This window comes from Triticum urartu, chromosome 3A, assembly GCF_056163025.1.
Source record: "Triticum urartu cultivar PI428250 chromosome 3A, HENAU_Tu73, whole genome shotgun sequence".
NCBI lineage: Eukaryota > Viridiplantae > Streptophyta > Magnoliopsida > Poales > Poaceae > Triticum > Triticum urartu.
The window spans coordinates 466,230,305-466,251,083 of record NC_141875.1 but is presented as its reverse complement, the minus strand read 5'-3'; the positions used below and the strand labels follow the sequence as shown (position 1 = coordinate 466,251,083).

General features: G+C 45.9%; 1 protein-coding gene across 1 annotated transcript; it reads right to left on the bottom strand.

Annotated features, from left to right (window-relative positions):
* Positions 1–18,528: 18,528 nt before the first annotated feature.
* On the bottom strand, positions 18,529–20,545 carry PAO5 (polyamine oxidase 5). The gene has a single exon (XM_048708087.2). The coding sequence runs from the start codon at positions 20,433–20,435 to the stop codon at positions 18,885–18,887; it is 1,551 nt and encodes a 516-aa protein (XP_048564044.2). The 5' UTR covers positions 20,436–20,545; the 3' UTR covers positions 18,529–18,884.
* Positions 20,546–20,779: the final 234 nt, after the last annotated feature.

The window sequence follows — 20,779 nt, the reverse complement described above, 5'->3', positions numbered from 1 at the left end:
CAAATCAAAATAATTGCAAACAAAACTCCCCCAGGACTGTTGTTAGTTGGAGGCACCCGTTGTTTCGGGCAAGCCATGGATTGATGCTTGTTGGTGGTGGGGGAGTATAAACTTTACCATTCTGCTCGGGAACCGCCTATAATGTGTGTAGCATGGAAGATATCAAGATCTCTCGGTTGTTATGTTGACAATGAGAGTATGCCGCTCAAAATATTATGTATCTCTATTTAAAAATCGAGCTCTGGCACCTCTACAAATCCCTGCTTCCCTCTGCGAGGGGCCTATCTATTTACTTTTATGTTGAGTCATCATCCTCTTATTAAAAAGCACCAGCTGGAGAGCACTGCTGTCATTTGCATGCATTATTACTAGTTTATATCGAGTATGACTATGACTGGATCTCTTTTACCATGAATTACAATGTCTAGTCAGTCCTTGATCTTCAGAGGTGCTCTGCATTTATGTTTTGCGGTCTCATAAAGGGCTAGCGAGATACCATCTTGTTATATCATATTATGATTCTTTTGAGAAAGTGTTATCATTCGAGATTTATTAGTATTTCTCACTAGTTGATTATGCCATTGATATGAGTAAACATGAGACCTAACTGTTATTGTGAATATGGTTACTTCATAATCTTTGCTGAAAACTTGAATGCTGGCTTTACATATTTACAACAACAAGAGCAAACCGAGTTTGTAAAAGTTTTTCTTTATCACTTTCAGTTTATCAACTGAATTGCTTGAGGACAAGCAAAGGTTTAAGCTTGGGGGAGTTGATACGTATCCATCGTATCTACTTTTCCAAACACTTTTGCCCTTGTTTTGGACTCTAACTTGCATGATTTGAATGGAACTAACCCGGACTGACGCTGTTTTCATGAATATATAGAAGTTCTCGGAATGACCTGAAACTTCACGGAGAATATTTTTGGAATATATAAAAAATACTGGCGAAAGAATCAAGACCAGGGGGCCCACACCTTGTCCACAAGGGAGGGGGCGTGCCTACCCCCTGGGCGCACCCCCTGCCTCGTGGCCCCCCTGTAGCTCCACCGACCTCAACTCCAACTCTATATATTCACGTTCGGGGAGAAAAAAAAATCAGAGAGAAGGATTCATCGCGTTTTACGATATAGAGCTGCCGCCATGCCCTAATCTCGCTCAAGAGGGCTGATCTGGAGTCTGTTCGAGGTTCTGGAGAGGGTGATCCATCGCTGTCGTCATCATCAACCATCCTCCATCACCAATTTCATGATGCTCACCGCCGTGCATGACTAATTCCATGCAGCCTTCCTGGACGGTGATGGGTTGGATGAGATTTATCATGTAATCGAGTTAGTTTTGTTAGGGTTTGATCCCTAGTATCCACTATGTTCTGAGATTGATGTTGCTATGACTTTGGTATGCTTAATGCTTGTCACTAGGGCCTGAGTGCCATGATTTCAGATTTGAACCTATTATGTTTTCATGAATATATGTGAGTTCTTGATCCTATCTTGCAAGTCTATAGTCACCTACTATGTGTTATGATCCGGCAACCCCGAAGTGACAATAATCGGGACCACTCCCGGTGATGACCATAGTTTGAGGAGTTCATGTATTCACTAAGTGTTAATGCTTTGGTCCGGTACTCTACTAAAAGGAGGCCTTAATATCCCTTAGTTTACAATAGGACCCCGCTGCCACGAGAGGGTAGGACAAAAGATGTCATGCAAGTTCTTTTCCATAAGCACTTATGACTATATTCGGAATACATGCCTACATTACATTGATGAATTGGAGCTAGTTCCGCGTCACCCTATGTTATAACTGTTGCATGAGGAATCACATCCAACATAATTATCCATCACTGATCCAATGCCTACAAGCTTTTCACATATTGCTCTTTGCTTAGTTACTTTTCCGTTGCCACTATTACAATTACTATAAAAATACTACAGTTACACTTGCCACCGTTACCATTACTTCCATACTACTTTGCTACTAAATACTTTGCTACAGATATTAAGTTTTCCAGGTGTGGTTGAATTGACAACTCAACTGCTAATACTTGAGAATATTCTTTGGCTCCCCTTGTATCGAATCAATAAATTTGGGTTGAATACTCTACCCTCGAAAACTGTTGCGATCCCATATACTTGTGGGTTATCAGTAGCCAGCGAGGAGGCGGCGCTGCAAGAAGAAGGGTCGCCGGCGAAGAGGCTGAGCTTCCAGTAAAGCAACAGTGAAGGTTTGAACTTGGAAAGCAAGGAGGAACAGTGAAAATGTGGCTTTTTGTGGGAGGGAGGGGGCGGGAAGATAGATATTTCCACGGTGGCAAAAAAATCGCTCGGTGCCGTGAGAAACTGGCGCGCTAGTGTGGTTCAAGCGAGGGCAGTGGACTGTAGATGATGAAGCTTCCTGCATAAGCCACACAATACGGTGCGCCAGGATATTTTATATCGCATCTCACACTATTCTTTCTAGTAACTATTTGTGGTATACCTGATTTTTTCATTATGTTTTGAAAGACAAAATGGTGTTATGGAGGCAGGGGCGAAGCCAGGATTCGGACATGAGGGGGGCGAGAAAAATAATAATGGCTTAAGGGACACAATATAAGTATCTAGCCCCCAAAGTAGCATTGATATGGATGCACAACACCCCGCAAAACAAAAGATATGGATGCACAACAATATATATTTGATAATACTAACAAGATAAAATTTTATTGGTTTAATATTAGCTTTAGCATGTACGTTAGACGGATTTATATTTTTGGTAGCATGATATTTGAGCTGAAAGTACGCCTTCTTAAAAATAAATCTACTTGTATTCCTCCTCTTCGTATATACTCCAAGCATTGAAACCTTAAACAAAGAGTGAAATTAGGTTTCGAAATTGTAATGTTCCACATCTAATTTGCAGATCAAACCACTAATTCACCAAGAATTTAAATTTGTCATGTGTGTTAGATCTGACAAATCCACTGGTAGTTCGTTGTTGTACTACTACTCTGGTGAGATACCTTGAAATTGATGTAGTATGATGCGATGCCAACATCAGTTGATGAAGCAACCGAAGATTCAATCACCAGAGTAGAAGCTTGGAATGCCTTGTGGTCCTGCAGTGTCGAAAGAAGCAGCGAGGGCCGAGAGGCGACGGTGCATGGGCGCACGAAGCCAGAAACAAAACCAGGAAGGAAACTGACTACTAGATCGACGGCTGTAACTGTGCCTATTTTCACGATGCGACTAGTACAATTAGCGATTCGCTGTGTTGGGCCTTTGGGCTGCAATATTGGACCATTAGCTTCAAACGGGACTACGGGAGTACAATAATAAGGAGTATGTCGCTATATATACCATAGCAGTACAAATACTTGACGAACATTCACAGGGGCGGCGAGACGATGGGGGGTGTCTGACCCCTGCTCGCACCCCTGTCTCCGCCCCTATACGGAGGGAAAGGATGGTGTTTGAATTGCTAGAACATTTACGTACAGTGAGCATGCAACTAGTACATGAGTGTTGTGCTTAAATTTGGAATTTTCCGGGTTCGTTTGACATTTTTATGCATTAATTGAGTTTCTGGGTATTTAATATGCATAATTCAAATTTGAACTACAAGCACATGCTCCAATGCACCAAAGTTTGTTGAAAAATCACAGGTGTGTCTTTGGGTGAATTTATAGGCCCCATGCAAGAAATGAGAATGAAATTCAAATATGTGGGCGTCGTGGCTCGGCCGGAAAGATTGATAAATTTGCTTTTTTTAATTCCTGTAAATCCAAAACACGTCTGAAATTCATGAAAGTTGGCATGGCGTCATGACATGGCACCAACATGCTGCGGTAAATGTTTTGGCCGAATTGGGACAAGATTTGGTGTAGCTTCTTGCAAACCGGAGCTTCCCTTAAGAAGGCTCGTGGTTCCGAGAGGGAATGTATCACCTCCGTGTGCGAAACAAGATACGTACACTGCCTTCTCCCGCCTTAATTTTTTTACACATGCAGATTAGACCAAATAGAAGTATCGTGCTAAATTTTGGAACTATTCTGGATTTGTTTGGCCTTTTTTATACATTAATTGAGTTTCTACGCATTTAATATGCATAATTCAAATTTGAACTACAAGCACATGCTCCAGTGCACCAAAGTTGGTTGAAAAATCACATGTGTGTCTTTTGGTGAATTTATAGGTCTGATGCAAGAAATGGGAATGAAATTCAAACATCTGGGCGTCGTGGCTCGGCCAGAAACATTGAGAAATTTGGTTTTTTAATTCCTGTAAATCCAAAACACACCTAAAAATCATGAAACTTGGCATGGTGTCATGACATGGCACCAACATGCTGCGGTAATTTTTTTGGCCGAATTAGGACAAGATTTGGTGTAAGCTTCTTGCAAACCGGAGCTTCCCTCAAGAAGGCTCGTGATTCCGAGAGGGAACCTGTCACCTTCGTGTGTGAAACGACATACATACACTGCCTTCTCCCGCCTTAATTTTTTTACACGGGCAGATCAGACCAATTAGAAGTATGGTGCTAAATTTTGGAATTATTCCAGGTTCGTTTGGCCTTTTTATACATTAATTGAGTTTCTGGGTATTTAATGTGCATAATTCAAATTTTAACTACAAGCACATGCTCAAGTGCACCAAAGTTGGTTGAAAAATAACATGTGTGTCTTTGGGTGAATTTCTAGGTCCCATGCAAGAAATGAGAATGAAATTCAAATATCTAGGCGTCGTGGCTCGGCCGAAAAGATTGAGAAACTTGGTTTTTTAATTCCTGTAAATCCAAAACACGCCTGAAAATCATGAAACTTGGCATGGTGTCATGACATGGCACCAACCTGTCGCGGTAAATTTTGGCCGAATTGGGACAAACTTTGGTGTAAGCTTCTTGCAAACCAGAGCTTCCCTAAAGAAGGCTCGTGGTTCCGCGAGGGAATGTGTCACCTCCGTGTGCGAAACGACATACGTACACTGCCTTCTCCCACCTTAATTTTTTTACACAGACAGATTAGACCATATAGAAGTATCATGCTAAATTTTGGAATTATTCTGGGTTCGTTTGACCTTTTTTGTACATTAATCGAGTTTCTGGGCATTTAATGTGCATAATTCAAATTTTAACTACAAGCACATGCTCCAGTGCACCAAAGTTGGTTGAAAAATCACATGTGTGTCCTTGGGTGAATTTCTAGGTCCCATGAAAGAAATGAGAATGAAATTCAACTATCTGGGCGTCGTGGCTCGGCCGGAAAGATTGAGAAACTAGGTTTCTTAATCCTTGTAAATCCAAAACATGCCTGAAAATCATGAAACTTGGCATGGTGTCATGACATGGCACCAACATGTTGTGGTAATTTTTCTGTACGATTTATGAAGGCGCACACATAAACAATCAACAATGTCATTTTGGAACAAGTGTTGTCACGTTACAAATCGGAAACACAAGTATTATTGAAACCGCGGGCGTTCTACTTACCAATTACGTGCCGCCACGCGTCCCCTTTTTTATTGGTTAGGAGGTGTCATGCAGGTAGCTATTTGAGTACGGGAGGCGTGCGATCAGACCCCTGCGCGTGCTCATCGGGAGGAGAGCCCTTTGACCGCTACCCGCCGCGCACCTCCCTCCCAACGTCACCATTAATGGCGCCCGAGCCCCTGTTCTACGGCGTGGCTATATGTCTCACTGAACTGAGATTTAAGAGAGAAAAATGAAAATCTGAAAAGAAAGTTTTGCACGAACCTTGATGTAAAATCCGACGGACCTATATAGCATCAACTGCGACTTATAGCAAGCCTGATGAATATAAGGACGATGACAGTGGATAATAATTGTCTTACATATTTAGGAACATAATTAAAAAAGCCACATGCGACAACGCCCGAAATACACAAGTGAAGGAAATATCCCTTGAGGCAATAATAAAGTTATTATTTATTTCCTTATATCATGATAAATGTTTATTATTCATGCTAGAATTGTATTAACCGGAAACATAATACATGTGTGAATACATAGACAAACAGAGTGTCACTAGTATGCCTCTACTTGACTAGCTCGTTGATCAAATATGGTTATGTTTCCTAACCATAGACATGAGTTGTCATTTGATTAACGGGATCATATCATTAGGAGAATGATGTGATTGACTTGACCCATTCAGTTAGCTTAGCACTTGATCGTTAAGTTTGTTGCTATTGCTTTCTTCATGACTTATACATGTTCCTATGACTATGAGATTATGCAACTCCCATTTACTGAGGAACACTTTGTGTGATACCAAACGTCACAATGTAACTGGGTGATTATAAAGGTGCTCTACAGGTGTCTCTGAAGGTACTTGTTGGGTTGGCGTATTTCGAGATTAGGATTTGTCACTCCGATTGTCGGAGAGGTATCTCTGGGCCCACTCGGTAATGCACATCACTATAAGCCTTGCAAGCATTGCAACTAATGAGTTAGTTGCGGGATAATGTATTATGGAACGAGTAAAGAGACTTGCCGGTAACGATATTGAACTAGGTATTGAGATACCGACAATCGAATCTTGGGCAAGTAACATACCGATGACAAAGGGAACAACGTATGTTGTTATGCGGTCTGACTGATAAAGATCTTCGTAGAATATGTAGGAGCCAATATGGGCATCCAAGTACCGCTATTGGTTATTGACCAGAGAGGTGTATCGGTCATGTCTACATAGTTCTCGAACCCGTAGGGTCCGCACGCTTAACGTTCGTTGACAATATAGTACTATATGAGTTATGTATGTTGATGACCGAATGTTGTTCGGAGTCCGGGATGAGATCACGGACATGACGAGGAACTCCGGAATGGTCCAGAGATAAAGTTTGATATATGGGATAGTAGTGTTTGATCTCCGGAAGGGTTCCGGAATTCACCGGAAGGGGTTCCGGATGTTTCCCGAAATGTTTGGGCACGAGAACACTTTATCTGGGCCAAAGGGGAAAGCCCATGAGGCTTTTGAAAAGTGCAAAAGGAAGTTTTGCGGAGACCAGAGGCTAGACGCCAGGAACCCTGGCGTCTAGGGGGTAGACGCCGGGAACCCTGGCGTCTAGCCCTGGAGTCCGAGAAGGACTCTTGCCTTTCGGGTGAAACCGACTTTGAGGAGGCTTTTACTCCAAGTTTTGACCACAGGGCTCAACATATAAATAGAGGGGTAGGGCTAGCACCAAAGACACATCAAGAAACACCAAGCCATGTGCCGGCAACCCCGTCCCCTCTAGTTTATCCTCCGTCATAGTTTTCATAGTGCTTAGGCAAAGCCCTGCGAAGATTGTTCTTCACCAACACCGTCACCACGCCGTCGTGCTGCCGGAACTCATCTACTACTTCGCCCCTTTTGCTGGATCGAGAAGGCGAGGACGTCACCGAGCCGAACGTGTGCAGAACTCGGAGGTGCTGTGCTTTCGATACTTGGATCGGTCGAACGTGAAGACGTACGACTACATCAACCACGTTGATATAACGCTTCCGCGAATGGTCTACGAGGGTACGTAGACAACACTTTCCCCTCTCGTTGCTATGCATCACCATGATCTTGCGTGTGCGTAGGAATTTTTTTGAAATTACTACGTTCCCCTACAGTGGCATCCGAGCCTAGGTTTTATCCGTTGATGTTATTTGCACGAGTAGAACACAAGTGAGTTGTGGGCGATATAAGTCATACTGCTTACCAGCATGTCATACTTTGGTTCGGCGGTATTGTTGGATGAAGCGGCCCGGACCGACATTACGTGTACACTTACGCGAGACTGGTTCTACCGACGTGCTTTGCACACAGGTGGCTGGCGGGTGTCAGTTTCTCCAACTTTAGTTGAACCGAGTGTGGCTACGCCCGGTCCTTGCGAAGGTTAAAACAGCACCAACTTGACAAACTATCGTTGTGGTTTTGATGCATAGGTAAGAACGGTTCTTGCTTAAGCCCGTAGCAGCCACGTAAAACTTGCAACAACAAAGTAGAGGACGTCTAACTTGTTTTTGCAGGGCATGTTGTGATGTGATATGGTCAAGACATGATGCTAAATTTTATTGTATGAGATGATCATGTTTTGTAACCGAGTCATCGGCAACTGGCAGGAGCCATATGGTTGTCGCTTTATTGTATGCAATGCAATTGCGCTGTAATGCTTTACTTTATCACTAAGCGGTAGCGATAGTCGTGGAAGCATAAGATTGGCGAGACAACAACGATGCTACGATGGAGATCAATGTGTCGCGCCAGTGACGATGGTGATCATGATGGTGCTTCGGAGATGGAGATCACAAGCACAAGATGATGATGGCCATATCATATCACTTATATTGATTGCATGTGATGTTTATCTTTTATGCATCTTATCTTGCTTTGATTGACGGTAGCATTATAAGATGATCTCTCACTAAATTTCAAGATAAAAGTGTTCTCCCTGAGTATGCATCGTTGCCAAAGTTCGTCGTGCCCAGACACCACGTGATGATCGGGTGTGATAAGCTCTACGTCCATCTACAACGGGTGCAAGCTAGTTTTTGCACACGCAGAATACTCAGGTTAAACTTGACGAGCCTAGCATATGCAGATATGGCCTCGGAACACTGAGACCGAAAGGTCGAGCATGAATCATATAGTAGATATGATCAACATATTGATGTTCACCATTGAAAGCTACTCCATTTCACGTGATGATCGGTTATGGTTTAGTTGATTTGGATCACGTGATCACTTAGAAGATTAGAGGGATGTCTTTCTAAGTGGGAGTTCTTAAGTAATATGATTAATTGAACTTAAATTTATCATGAACTTAGTACCTGATAGTATTTTTCTTGTCTATGTTCATTGTAGATAGATGGCCCGTGCTGTTGTTCCGTTTAATTTTTATATGTTCCTAGAGAAAACTAAGTTGAAAAATGTTAGTAGCAATGATGCGGATTGGATCCGTGATCTGAGGATTATCCTCATTGCTGCACAGAAGAATTATGTCCTTGATGCACCGCTATGTGATAGACCTATTGCAGGAGCAGATGCAGACGTTATGAACATTTGGCTAGCTCAATATGATGACTACTTGATAGTTTAGTGCACCATGCTTAACAGCTTAGAATCGGGGCTTCAAAGACGTTTTGAATGTAATGGACCATATGAGATGTTCCAGGAGTTGAAGTTAATATTTCAAGCAAATACCCGAGTTCAGAGATATGAAGTCTCCAACAAGTTCTATAGCTAAAAGATGGAGGAGAATAGCTCAAGCAGTGAGCATGTGCTCAGATTGTCTGGGTACTACAATCGCTTGAATCAAGTGGGAGTTAATCTTCCAGATAAGATAGTGATTGGCAGAATTCTCTAGTCACCATCACCAAGTTAGTAGAACTTCGTGATGAACTATAATATGCAAGGGATAACGGAAACAATTCCCAAGCTCTTCGTGATGCTGAAATCGACGAAGGTAGAAATCAAGAAAAACATCAAGTGTTGATGGTTGACGAGACCACTAGTTTAAGGAAAAGGGCAAAGGGAAGAAGGGGAACTTCAAGAAGAACGGCAAGCAAGTTGCTGCTCAAGTGAAGAAGCCCAAGTCTGGTCCTAAGCCTCAGACTAAGTGCTTCTACTACAAAAGGATTGGTCACTGGAAGCGGAACTGCCCCAAGTATTTGGCGGATAAAAAGGATGGCAAAGTGAACAAAGGTATATTTGATATACAGATTATTGATGTGTATTTTACTAGTGTTCGTAGCAACCCCTCGGTATTTGATACTGGTTCAGCTGCTAAGAGTAGTAACTCGAAACAGGAGTTGCAGAATGAACAGAGACTAGTTAAGGGTGAAGTGACGATGTGTGTTGGAAGTGGTTCCAAGATTGATATGATCATCATCGCACACTCCCTATACTTTCGGGATTAGTGTTGAACCTAAATAAGTGTTATTTGGTGTTTGCGTTGAGCATGAATATGATCTGATCATGTTTATTGCAATACAGTTATTCATTTAAGTAAGAGAATAAATTGTTGTTCTGTTTACATGAATAAAACCTTATATGGTGACACACCCAATGAAAATGGTTCGTTGGATCACGATCGTAGTGATACACATATTCATAATATTGAAACCAAAAGATGCAAAGTCAATAATGATAGTGCAACTTATTTGTGGCACTGCCGTTTAGGTCATATTGGTGTAAAGCGCATGAAGAAACTCCATGCTGATGGATTTTTGGAATCACTTGATTATGAATCACTTGATGCTTGCGAACCATGCCTCATGGGCAAGATGACTAAGACTCCGTTCTCCAGAACAATGGAGCGAGAAACAAACTTGTTGGAAATAATACATACTGATGTATGCAGCCCAATGAGTGTTGAGGCTTGCGACAGGTATCGTTATTTTCTGACCTTCACAGATGATTTGAGCAGATATGGGTATATCTACTTGATGAAACACAAGTCTGAAACATTTGAAAAGTTCAAAGAATTTCAGAGTGAAGTGGAGAATCATCGTAACAAAAATAAAAGTTTCTACGATATGATCGAAGAATTAAATATTTGAGTTACGAGTTTGGGCTTTAGTTAAAACAATGTGAAATAGTTTCACTACTCACGCCACCTGGAACACCACAATGTAATGGTGTGTCCGAACGTCGTAACCATACTTTATTAGATATGGTGCGATCTATGATGTCTCTTACCGATTTACCACTATCGTTTTGGGGTTATGCATTAGAGATAGCTACATTCACATTAAATAGGGCACCATCTAAATCCGCCGAGACGACACCGTATGAACTATGGTTTGGCAAGAAACTTAAGCTGTCGTTTCTTAAAGTTTGAGGTTGCAATGCTTATGTGAAAAAGTTTCAACCTGATAAGCTCAAACCCAAATCGTAGAAGTGCGTCTTCATAGGATACCCAAAAGAAAATGTTGGGTACACCTTCTATCACACATCCGAAGGCAAGATATTCGTTGCTAAGAATGGATCCTTTCTACAGAAGGAGTTTCTCTCGAAAGAAGTGAGTGGGAGGAAAGTAAAACTTGATGAGGTAACTGTACCTGCTCCCTTATTGGAAAGTAGTTTATCACAGAAATCTGTTCCTGTGACTACTACACCAACTAGTGAGGAAGCTAATGATGATGATTATGTAACTTCAGATCAAGTTACTACCGAACCTCGTAGGTAAACAGAGTGAGATCCGCACCAGAGTGGTATGGTAATCCTATTCTGGAGGTCATGTTACTTGACCATGACGATCCTACGAACTATGAGGAAGCGATGATGAGCCCAGATTCCGCGAAATGGCTTGAGGCCATGAAATCTGAGATGAGATCCATGTATGAGAACAAAGTATGGACTTTGATTGACTTGCCCAATGATCAGGAGCCATTAAGATTAAATGGATCTTCAAGAGGAAGACAGACACTGATAGTAGTGTCACTATCTACAAAGCTAGAATTGTCGCAAAAAGGTTTTCGACAAGTTCAAGGTGTTGACTACGATGAGAGTTTCTCACTCGTATCTATGCTTAAGTCTGTCCGAATCATGTTAGCAATTGCCGCATTTTATGAAATCTGACAAGTGGATAAACAAAACTGCATTCCTTAATGGATTTATTAAAGAAGAGTTGTATATGATGCAACTAGAAGGTTTTGTCAATCCTAAAGGTACTAACAAAATATGCAAGCTCCAGTGGTCCATCTATGGACTGGTGCAAGCATCTCAGAGTTGGAATATACGCTTTGATAAGTTGATCAAAGCATATAGTTTTATGCAGACTTGCGGTGAAGCCTGTATTTACAAGAAAGTGAGTGGGAGCATTACAACATCTCTGATAAGTATATGTGAATGACATATTGTTGATCAGAGATAATGTAGAATTATTCTGCAAAGCATAAAGGAATGTTTGAAAGGAGTTTTTCAAAGAAAGACCTCGGTGAAGCTGCTTACATATTGAGCATCAAGATCTATAGAGATATATCAAGACGCTTGATAAAGTTTTTCAATGAGTACATACCTTGACAAGATTTTGAAGTAGTTCAAAATGGAGTAGTCGAAAAGGAGTTCTTGCCTGTGTTACAAGGTGTGAAGTTGAGTAAGACTCAAAACCCGACCACGGCAGAAGATAGAGAGAGAATGAAAGTCATTCCCTATGCCTCAGCCATAGGTTCTATAAAGTATGCCATGCTGTGTATCAGACCTATTGTATACCCTGCCTTGAGTTTGGCAAGAGAGTACAATAGTGATCTAGGAGTAGATCACTGGACATTGGTCAAAATTATCCTTAGTGGAATAAGGATATGTTTCTCGATTATGGAGGTGACAAAAGATTCGTCGTAAAGGGTTACGTCGATGCAAGTTTTAAACACTGATCCAGATGACTCTAAGTCTCAATCTGGATACATATTGAAAGTGGGAGCAATTAGCTAGAGTAGCTCCGTGCAGAGCATTGTTGACATAGAAATTTGCAAAATACTTACGGATCTGAATGTGGAAGACCCGTTGACTAAACTTCTCTCACAAGCAAAACATGGTCACACCTTAGTACTCTTTGGGTGTTAATCATATAGCGATGTGAACTAGATTATTGACTCTAGTAAACCCTTTGGGTGTTGGTCACATGTTGATGTGAACTATGGGTGTTAATCACATGGTGATGTGAACTATTGGTATTAAATCACATGGCGATGTGAACTAGATTATTGACTCTAGTGCAAGTGGGAGACTGAAGGAAATATGCCCTAGAGGCAATAATAAAGTTATTATTTATTTCCTTATATCATGATAAATGTTTATTATTCATGCTAGAATTGTATTAACCGGAAACATAATACATGTGTGAATACATAGACAAACAGAGTGTCACTAGTATGCCTCTACTTGACTAGCTCGTTGATCAAAGATGGTTATGTTTCCTAACCATAGACATGAGTTGTCATTTGATTAACGGGATCACATCATTAGGAGAATGATGTTATTGACTTGACCCATTCCGTTAGCTTAGCACTTGATCGTTTAGTTTGTTGCTATTGCTTTCTTCATGACTTATACATGTTCCTATGACTATGAGATTATGCGACTCCCGTTTACCGGAGGAACACTTTGTGTGATACCAAACGTCACAACGTAACTGGGTGATTATAAAGGTGCTCTACAGGTGTCTCCGAAGGTACTTGTTGGGTTGGCGTATTTCGAGATTAGGATTTGTCACTCTGATTGTCGGAGAGGTATCTCTGGGCCCACTCGGTAATGCACATCACTATAAGCCTTGCAAGCATCAACTAATGAGTTAGTTGCGGGATAATGTATTACGGAACGAGTAAAGAGACTTGCCCGTAACGAGATTGAACTAGGTATTGAGATACCGACGATCGAATCTCGGGCAAGTAACATACCGATGACAAAGGGAACAACATATGTTGTTATGCGGTCTGATCGATAAAGATCTTCGTAGAATATGTAGGAGCCAATATGGGCATCCAGGTCCCGCTATTGGTTATTGACCAGAGAGGTGTCTTGGTCATGTCTACATAGTTCTCGAACCCGTAGGGTCCGCACGCTTAACGTTCGTTGATGATATAGTACTATATGATTTATGTATGTTGATGACCGAATGTTGTTCGGAGTCCGGGATGAGATCACGGACATGACGAGGAACTCCGAAATGGTCCAGAGATAAAGTTTGATATATGGGATAGTAGTGTTTGATCTCTGGAAGGGTTCCGGATGTTTCCCGAAATGTTTGGGTACGAGAACACTTTATCTGGGCCAAAGGGGAAAGCCCACGAGGCTTTTGAAAAGTGCAAAAGGAAGTTTTGCGGAGACCAGAGGCTAGACGCCAGGAACCCTGGCATCTAGGGGGTAGACGCCGGGAACCCTGGCGTCTAGCCCTGGAGTCCGAGAAGGACTCTTGCCTTTCGGGTGAAACCGACTTTGAGGAGGCTTTTACTCCAAGTTTCGACCCCAGGGCTCAACATATAAATAGAGGGGTAGGGCTAGCACCAAAGACACATCAAGAAACACCAAGCCGTGTGCCGGCAACCCCGTCCCCTCTAGTTTATCCTCCGTCATAGTTTTCGTAGTGCTTAGGCGAAGCCCTGCGGAGATTGTTCTTCACCAACACCGTCATCACGCCGTCGTGCTGCCGGAACTCATCTACTACTTCGCCCCTCTTGCTGGATCGAGAAGGCGAGGACGTCACCGAGCTGAACATGTACAGAACTCGGAGGTGCCGTGCTTGCGGTACTTGGATCGGTCGGACGTGAAGACGTACGACTACATCAACCGCGTTGATATAACGCTTCCGCGAACGGTCAACAAGGGTACGTAGACAACACTCTCCCCTCTCGTTGCTATGCATCACCATGATCTTGTGTGTGCGTAGGAATTTTTTTGAAATTACTACGTTCCCCTACAACAAGGGCAAAAGAAGAAGGAAGACAACGATCTGGCTCGCTAATCTCTACTTTCTGGATGCGTTGCTGCAGGCCGCAGGAACTAGTCTCCGCGGCGAGCGGCGATGAGCTCTCTTGTCCTCAAGATGCTGCTTGAGAGCATCCACAAATACCTCCACCATCCTTCTGCGCTCAATGCGCAGCATGGCATTCTCGTCCATAAGTTTCTCGACGATTACGCCGATCCTCTTCAATAAGGCAGTGGTCTCCTCCTGCCGCTCTGCACTTCCGACGAGCTTCGCCCTCAGCAGGTCGCGCTCGGCCCGGAGCTTCGCATTGCTCTCATTTAGTTGCTGGATGACGCCGGTAGCCTGTTCAAAAGAGGCTTTCATGTCGTTCTGCAACCTCGCCCAGCCGGAGATCTGATTCATCTGGCTATGGACGATTGCATGCATGCGCCTGTAAGAGTCCCCGCCTGCCCGCGAAACATTTTCCCAGGCTGCTGCGGCACGGGAGGACATCTCTGCTGCATTCGCGGCGCGGCGGGACATCTCTTCTGCTTCCACGGCGCGGCCGGACCAGTCTGCCGCATCGACGGTGCAGCGGGACCTGCGTGCTGCTTCGGTGGCACGACGGGACCCCTGTGCTGCTACGGCCGCACGGCGGGACATGCCGGCTGCGTTCGTGGCGAGGCGAGACATCTCTCGTGCTTCTGCTTCCATGCTCACATCTCCCTGGTGGAAATCTCTCGACCCAGAACTCATGCTGGCCATGGCAGACGCAAGGGAATGATGATTAATGACTTGCTTGTTTTTGTGGATGAGGAGTTGAGGAGGAATGTGCAATCATCTTGGAGTAGTAGTATTTATAACCGAGTAGTAATACACTCCTAAGTGGGAAACGGTTTAGGTTTTGATCGGTGTGAACATGTTTGGAATTTGGAGTGTGACGGGACACATGCTCAAATTGTACTGACGGTTATAAGTGCGACACTATTCCCAGAAGGCGTAACGTGGGCGGCACGTACGCCTTCTCGGCCGCGTACGTGGCGTTTGCACCATAGGATGCACCGCAATAGGCAATATCAGCACACGTCTTATTCCAACAATCGTACGCGCTCGTTATTACCATCGCACACACTTCTTTTAATTAGAATGTGTGTGCCCATCTAGCGCACACACGTTGATCTATCTAACTGTTTCAGTTTGTTGTGGCTAATCGCAAACAGTTCATCTGTGTGAAGTGTATGCCATCAATCGCAGACACTTTGATCTGGCTGACCCGTTTTTGTTCTATTGCCTAATCGCAAACAGTTAATCCTTCTGAAGCGTATGCCCTCAATTGCACACACCTTTATCTAGCTGCCTGTTTTTATTGTTCCTCCTCATCACAAACAGTTCATCTGAGTGAACAGTATGCTGTATATCGCACACGCCTTCATCTGGCTGCCCGTTTCTTTTGTTCCGCCTCATCGCAAATAGCTCATTGAACTAAACCGTATTCCCTGCATCGCACAAGAAACTAAAATCTGAACCGTGTTTGATGGCTCCGCCACCGCAAACGTTTTGCACCTTTTTTGATGGTTCTTTCACACCACCGTTTGCGATTATTGCATCGCACACAGTTTTGTTGAAGGGTCTCTAATCGTAGTGTCGCGTTAGCAGCATCCTGTAGTAGTGAATATAGAGGACATTAATCCATTTAAGAACAAACAAAGTTTGGTCGATTCAGTATGATTGTTCTTCCAACATCATAATCTCGGCGTTGTTTTAGGACTATCGTTACACTTAACGATATTCTAAGATCCAGAAAACTTGATCACCAACAACACTTGAGCTAGTCCTAGAGGCAAGACTAGGAACCTTTGAATTAATCGTTTATTATTCTACATGTGCATATGAGTTTTTCACTGAATCGCATATTGTAGGATCATAGCAGTTATAACATTGAATATAAACTCTTTAATTTTGAATATGGAAATATAATGATATAAATATTATTGCCTCCAGGGCATATTTCCAACAGTCTCCCACTTGCCGCCATAGCCGCCCTCCCCACCTCGTATTCCCTACGCTCGTTGGTCTCCTTCTTCTCCACAACCACTTCTTTGCATGCTCATACAAGAGGGTTTCGTCTGCCAACATGATCTTCGCATCCTCCGCATCCCGTGGGATTTGCAACCTCTCCTTCTCAAGCCCAATCTCTCCAAATGTCTTGGCCTACTCTTGCTCCCATTTGACCCCGCATCTTTCTTATCCAACTCGATCTTCTCCCTCTCAATTTCTAGCTTCTTCTTCGTCCTCTTCCGGTCCAAATCCATCCTCTCCTTTTGCATCCAACATGAGTTTGTACCTCTCCTCTTTCTTGTTCTCCCTTGCCGAAAAAATGCCCGTCCATGTGGAGGACATTTTTGTAGCTGCGCCGTCATGGGAGGCCATTGCCTTCTCCCACTTGTTTCCCATGGCTTGCCGGTTATCCTTTGGCATGGTGTATCTTCCATTCTCGATGAAAATATTGTCCTCTTCACCGTCCAACCCAATTGATTGGTGGGACATTGAGCCATCATTCCTCTTCTTGCCGGCCTTGAGATCGGCCACAAGTTGTGTCCATTTGGCACTCCATTCAATATGATCCAACAATGGCTAAAAGCAAATGGATTCTTCTCCATCTCGTGATACAAAGTGGCCACCACCGCCATCTAGCAAACAAGATATGTATGAGTAGGAGAATGCAAACACAAGAAGCATATGCAAATGATGACAAGATGAAGCAATTGAGCTTACATGAGTTGCCACTCCCATCCCACTTTGAGGGCGTGTGGTCACTTGTGAGTAGTAGTCGACGTACTTGTTCACTTCCTCTTGGATGATCCCCCGTCAATGTTGGAGAGATGCCACATTGCGGTTGGTCACGATGGGATGCGGCTCCACATATTCCGTTTGTTCGTGATACTCCTTCCAAATCTTCTCCCAATACTTGTTCCTCTTTTGATTGGTGCCGCATATTGGATCGATTGTTGTGGCCAACCAAGCTTTGACCAACAAGATGTCTTCAAAAGTTGAGAATGCCGGACCTCTTGCCTTCGTCGTCTTCCCCTTCTTCTTCTTGCTCGGATTGGGATCAGATGTTGTCCCAACTTCAAATGCGATGTCCCCCCAATGCGGTGCCCCCCAATTCGTACTCCATTTGGGTCGGACCTTCATTGTCATTGATTATGTTTGACATGAATGCCTCGTAGATGATCATGGTTTGCAAGCATTTGTCATGTCCGAAATGAACTAGCGGTCTATGCAAAACATTGAACATGCTAGATGCAACTTTGATTGGACAGGAGCAATAATAGCATACCACTCTTGCTGTGTCATTCCGTCGAACATGTCATGGGCAGCCCGGGCGCCACCGGTGCTCGTGCTCATCCGCGCCCCAACGAGTTGTGGCGAGTGGCATACGTTCATCACCGGCATCTGCGTGGGCGGAAAGCTCTCCGCAATGTCCCAACCGGCTGTCAGATCCTCCTCTGTCCCAACGTGGTCCGACCGCGCAATCCACGGCGGCGGACGGATGGATGGGGTGCGGGGTTCCGGGCGCGGCAGGGGGACATCTGCTTGTCCATGTCCGCACTTCTTTGTGACACCGCCGCCGCCGCTTCCCTCTCTCGTGCCGGCGTCGCCGCATCTTCCGGGCGATATTCTCTGCCTTGCACGACGGAGCCGTGGAAGGGACGTCGACGGACGAGGCGGACACAGTCTCCGTCGCGGCGGTCAGGGTCGGGCTGGACGACATCTAGGACGGCGGATGAGAATCGGTGATGAGGATGGGGAGTAAGGGTGGCAGACGGCGAGGGCTCGGGCGCGGGAAAGATAGGAGGGAGGCGGGAGGAAGAGGAAGAGTTTGGTGGATTTGATGCGAATTATGGTGGGGTAGGGTTGTCGAGTCCATGTGGCGGACGCGCCCGAGCGACCCCATACCCGCTTCATATTTGAACTGGATATAAGGGGCGCCGGTCAGTCCGGGCGTTTAAGACCCGTTTAAGGAGCCCGTCTGGATCAAATTTTTAGAATCTGTCAATGACCGGACGATCCGCCCGGATGTTTGAGACGGATTTGAGATGGTCGGCTGTTAGCTGCTCTGATAAGCCGACACGAAACACAGCCACTAGCAAAGATGAACAATCAATAATCGTGATAAAATGAACAATAAAAAAGAGGACAAGTAGCAAAGAGAAAGCAAGCAAGAAAGGAAGTACAGAGAATGTTGTCACTTGCTCACGGAAGAACTGAAGAGCTCAAGGCACCACCACAACCTCATCTCCAAAAAGACAGAAAAACAGTAGGTGAATTACCTGATGCAAATATATCAAATCCTCCGTATTTTCATATCATTATAGTACTATATTAATAGAGCGACATACGAACAATAACTTAGCCTAGCTACCTTCCACGGGTACAGGGCTCGATCGAGTCGAACGATCGGATCGCGGGTCGCCGTCTAGGGAAAAATCCAAAACAAATCTCAGCGGTAGTGCTGCAGCAGCTGGTCGGCCTCCCGTACGCCGCTCAGGTAGGCCGCGTGCGTCGTCGAGTAGTGCGTCCGGTGCGTCGCCTCGCCCGCGAACAGCACGCGTAGCGGCGTCCGACCGGCCTCCTGTCCGCGTGGGAGCGGCTCTGCCATCCGATCGAGATCCTCGCCGCTTGACCCGACGGCGACGTAGCTGTAGGACCCGAGGAACAGCGGGTCCGTCGCCCACCCGCTCCTCTTGATTCTCTTCACCCTCCACCGTGGGGTCGCCCCCGCGCCGGCCCCGCCGCAGCGGCGAGGTGGGGCCGGGAGGAACGATTCCAACGTGGAGTGGACCGCGCGGATGACCTCGTCGTCGGGGAGCGACTCGAGGTGCGCGGCCTCCCGCCCGGCGAACCATGCGAGCGCCACGGTGGAGGCCGCGTGGACGGGGCAGACTGACTCGGTGCCGCGCATCCACCACGGGATCTTCGCCACGTCTCCGACGAAGGCCATGTGCAGGAACGGGAAAGCCGGCGAGGCCGCCCTGGCTAGCTGCTCGTCGCCGCCGTCCGGCTCCGGCGTCTCCACGGCCTCCAGCTCGATGAACAGCTTGTCCACGACACCGAATCCCAGCCGCGCGACGGCGTCACGCTTGAACTGTGGGAGCGGCGGGTCGAAGGCGATTGCGCCTGTAGCCGTAGCGGACACGTCTTTGCCGATGCTCGCTTTTAGGACGCCGAGCGAGACCGTGAGGATGACGTGATCGGCGGTGAGCGTCGTCGTCGCCTCATCGGCGAAGTGGAGGCGCACGGCGGTTTCGCCCCAGTCGAGACGACGGAGGCGGAGGCCGAGGCGGCAGGTGCCGGGCGGGAGCGCGGCGACGAGGTGCTCCACGACGCGGGTGTACCCACCGGGGATCGTGACGTGGTCGCCGGGGAAGTCGCGGTACTCGCCCTCGGCCACGAGGTCAAGGTCGCCGAGGTCGTCGGCGGAGGTGTCCGTGCGCTCCCGGTTGATGTGCATGCCGATCAGCGCCTCCTCGATCTCCTCCTGCTCCTTGCTCCCGCCCGGGCGTGCCGCCTGGTACGCTCGCAGCCCCCGGCGCAGGTACTCCTCCACACCCCCTCCGCCGACAGCCTCACCGGCACGCGCGGCCTCCATCATGCCCCTGTACAGCTCCTCGATCGGCTTGGCCACCGTGTCCGCGTCGACGAGGTCGCCGCCCTCGGCGACAGTCAGGACGCTGTCAGGGAACCCGTCCATGCGCTCGTAAGGGAGGTCCGCGGCCTCCTGCCGGAGCGCGCCTGCTTCACGGGCCAGCGCGTACACGGGGCTCCCGACGATGCCCTGCACCCACGTAGCGCCCATCTCGAGACGATGGCCGGCGAACTCGGACGTGAATACCCGGCCGCCAGTGCGGCAACCAGCCTCCACCACCACCACCTCGAACTTGTCCCGGCCCGCGCCGCATAGCTGCTGCGCCGCCGAGAGTCCGGCTATGCCCGCGCCCACTATGACAATCCTCGGCTTCTTCTCAATCGTCCTCGCCAGCCGCGCGCGCATGTCGCCGACGGTTTCGCACTGGTCAGTTGTCACTAGTGTTTTACCTTCCCCAGTCCCCGCTGGAGAGTGCAAAGCCAGGAGCACACGCCGCTACAACAAAGGAGAGGAGCAGAATAAGGACAGTTCTTTTGATGGCTTTTTTCCTACAGAATAATCAAAAATATTTTCCAAATGATAAGTACCACACGACGTGGTACGAATTATCGCGGTCCTGACGTTTTCTATAACTAAAATTGTCAAAAAAAAACTAAAGTTGTCATTCTCACGTAACTGAATTTGTCATCAAAAAACGTCAGGGCAACTTATTCCAGCTTATATTGTTCTAAAGCCCACTAATCCAGTCT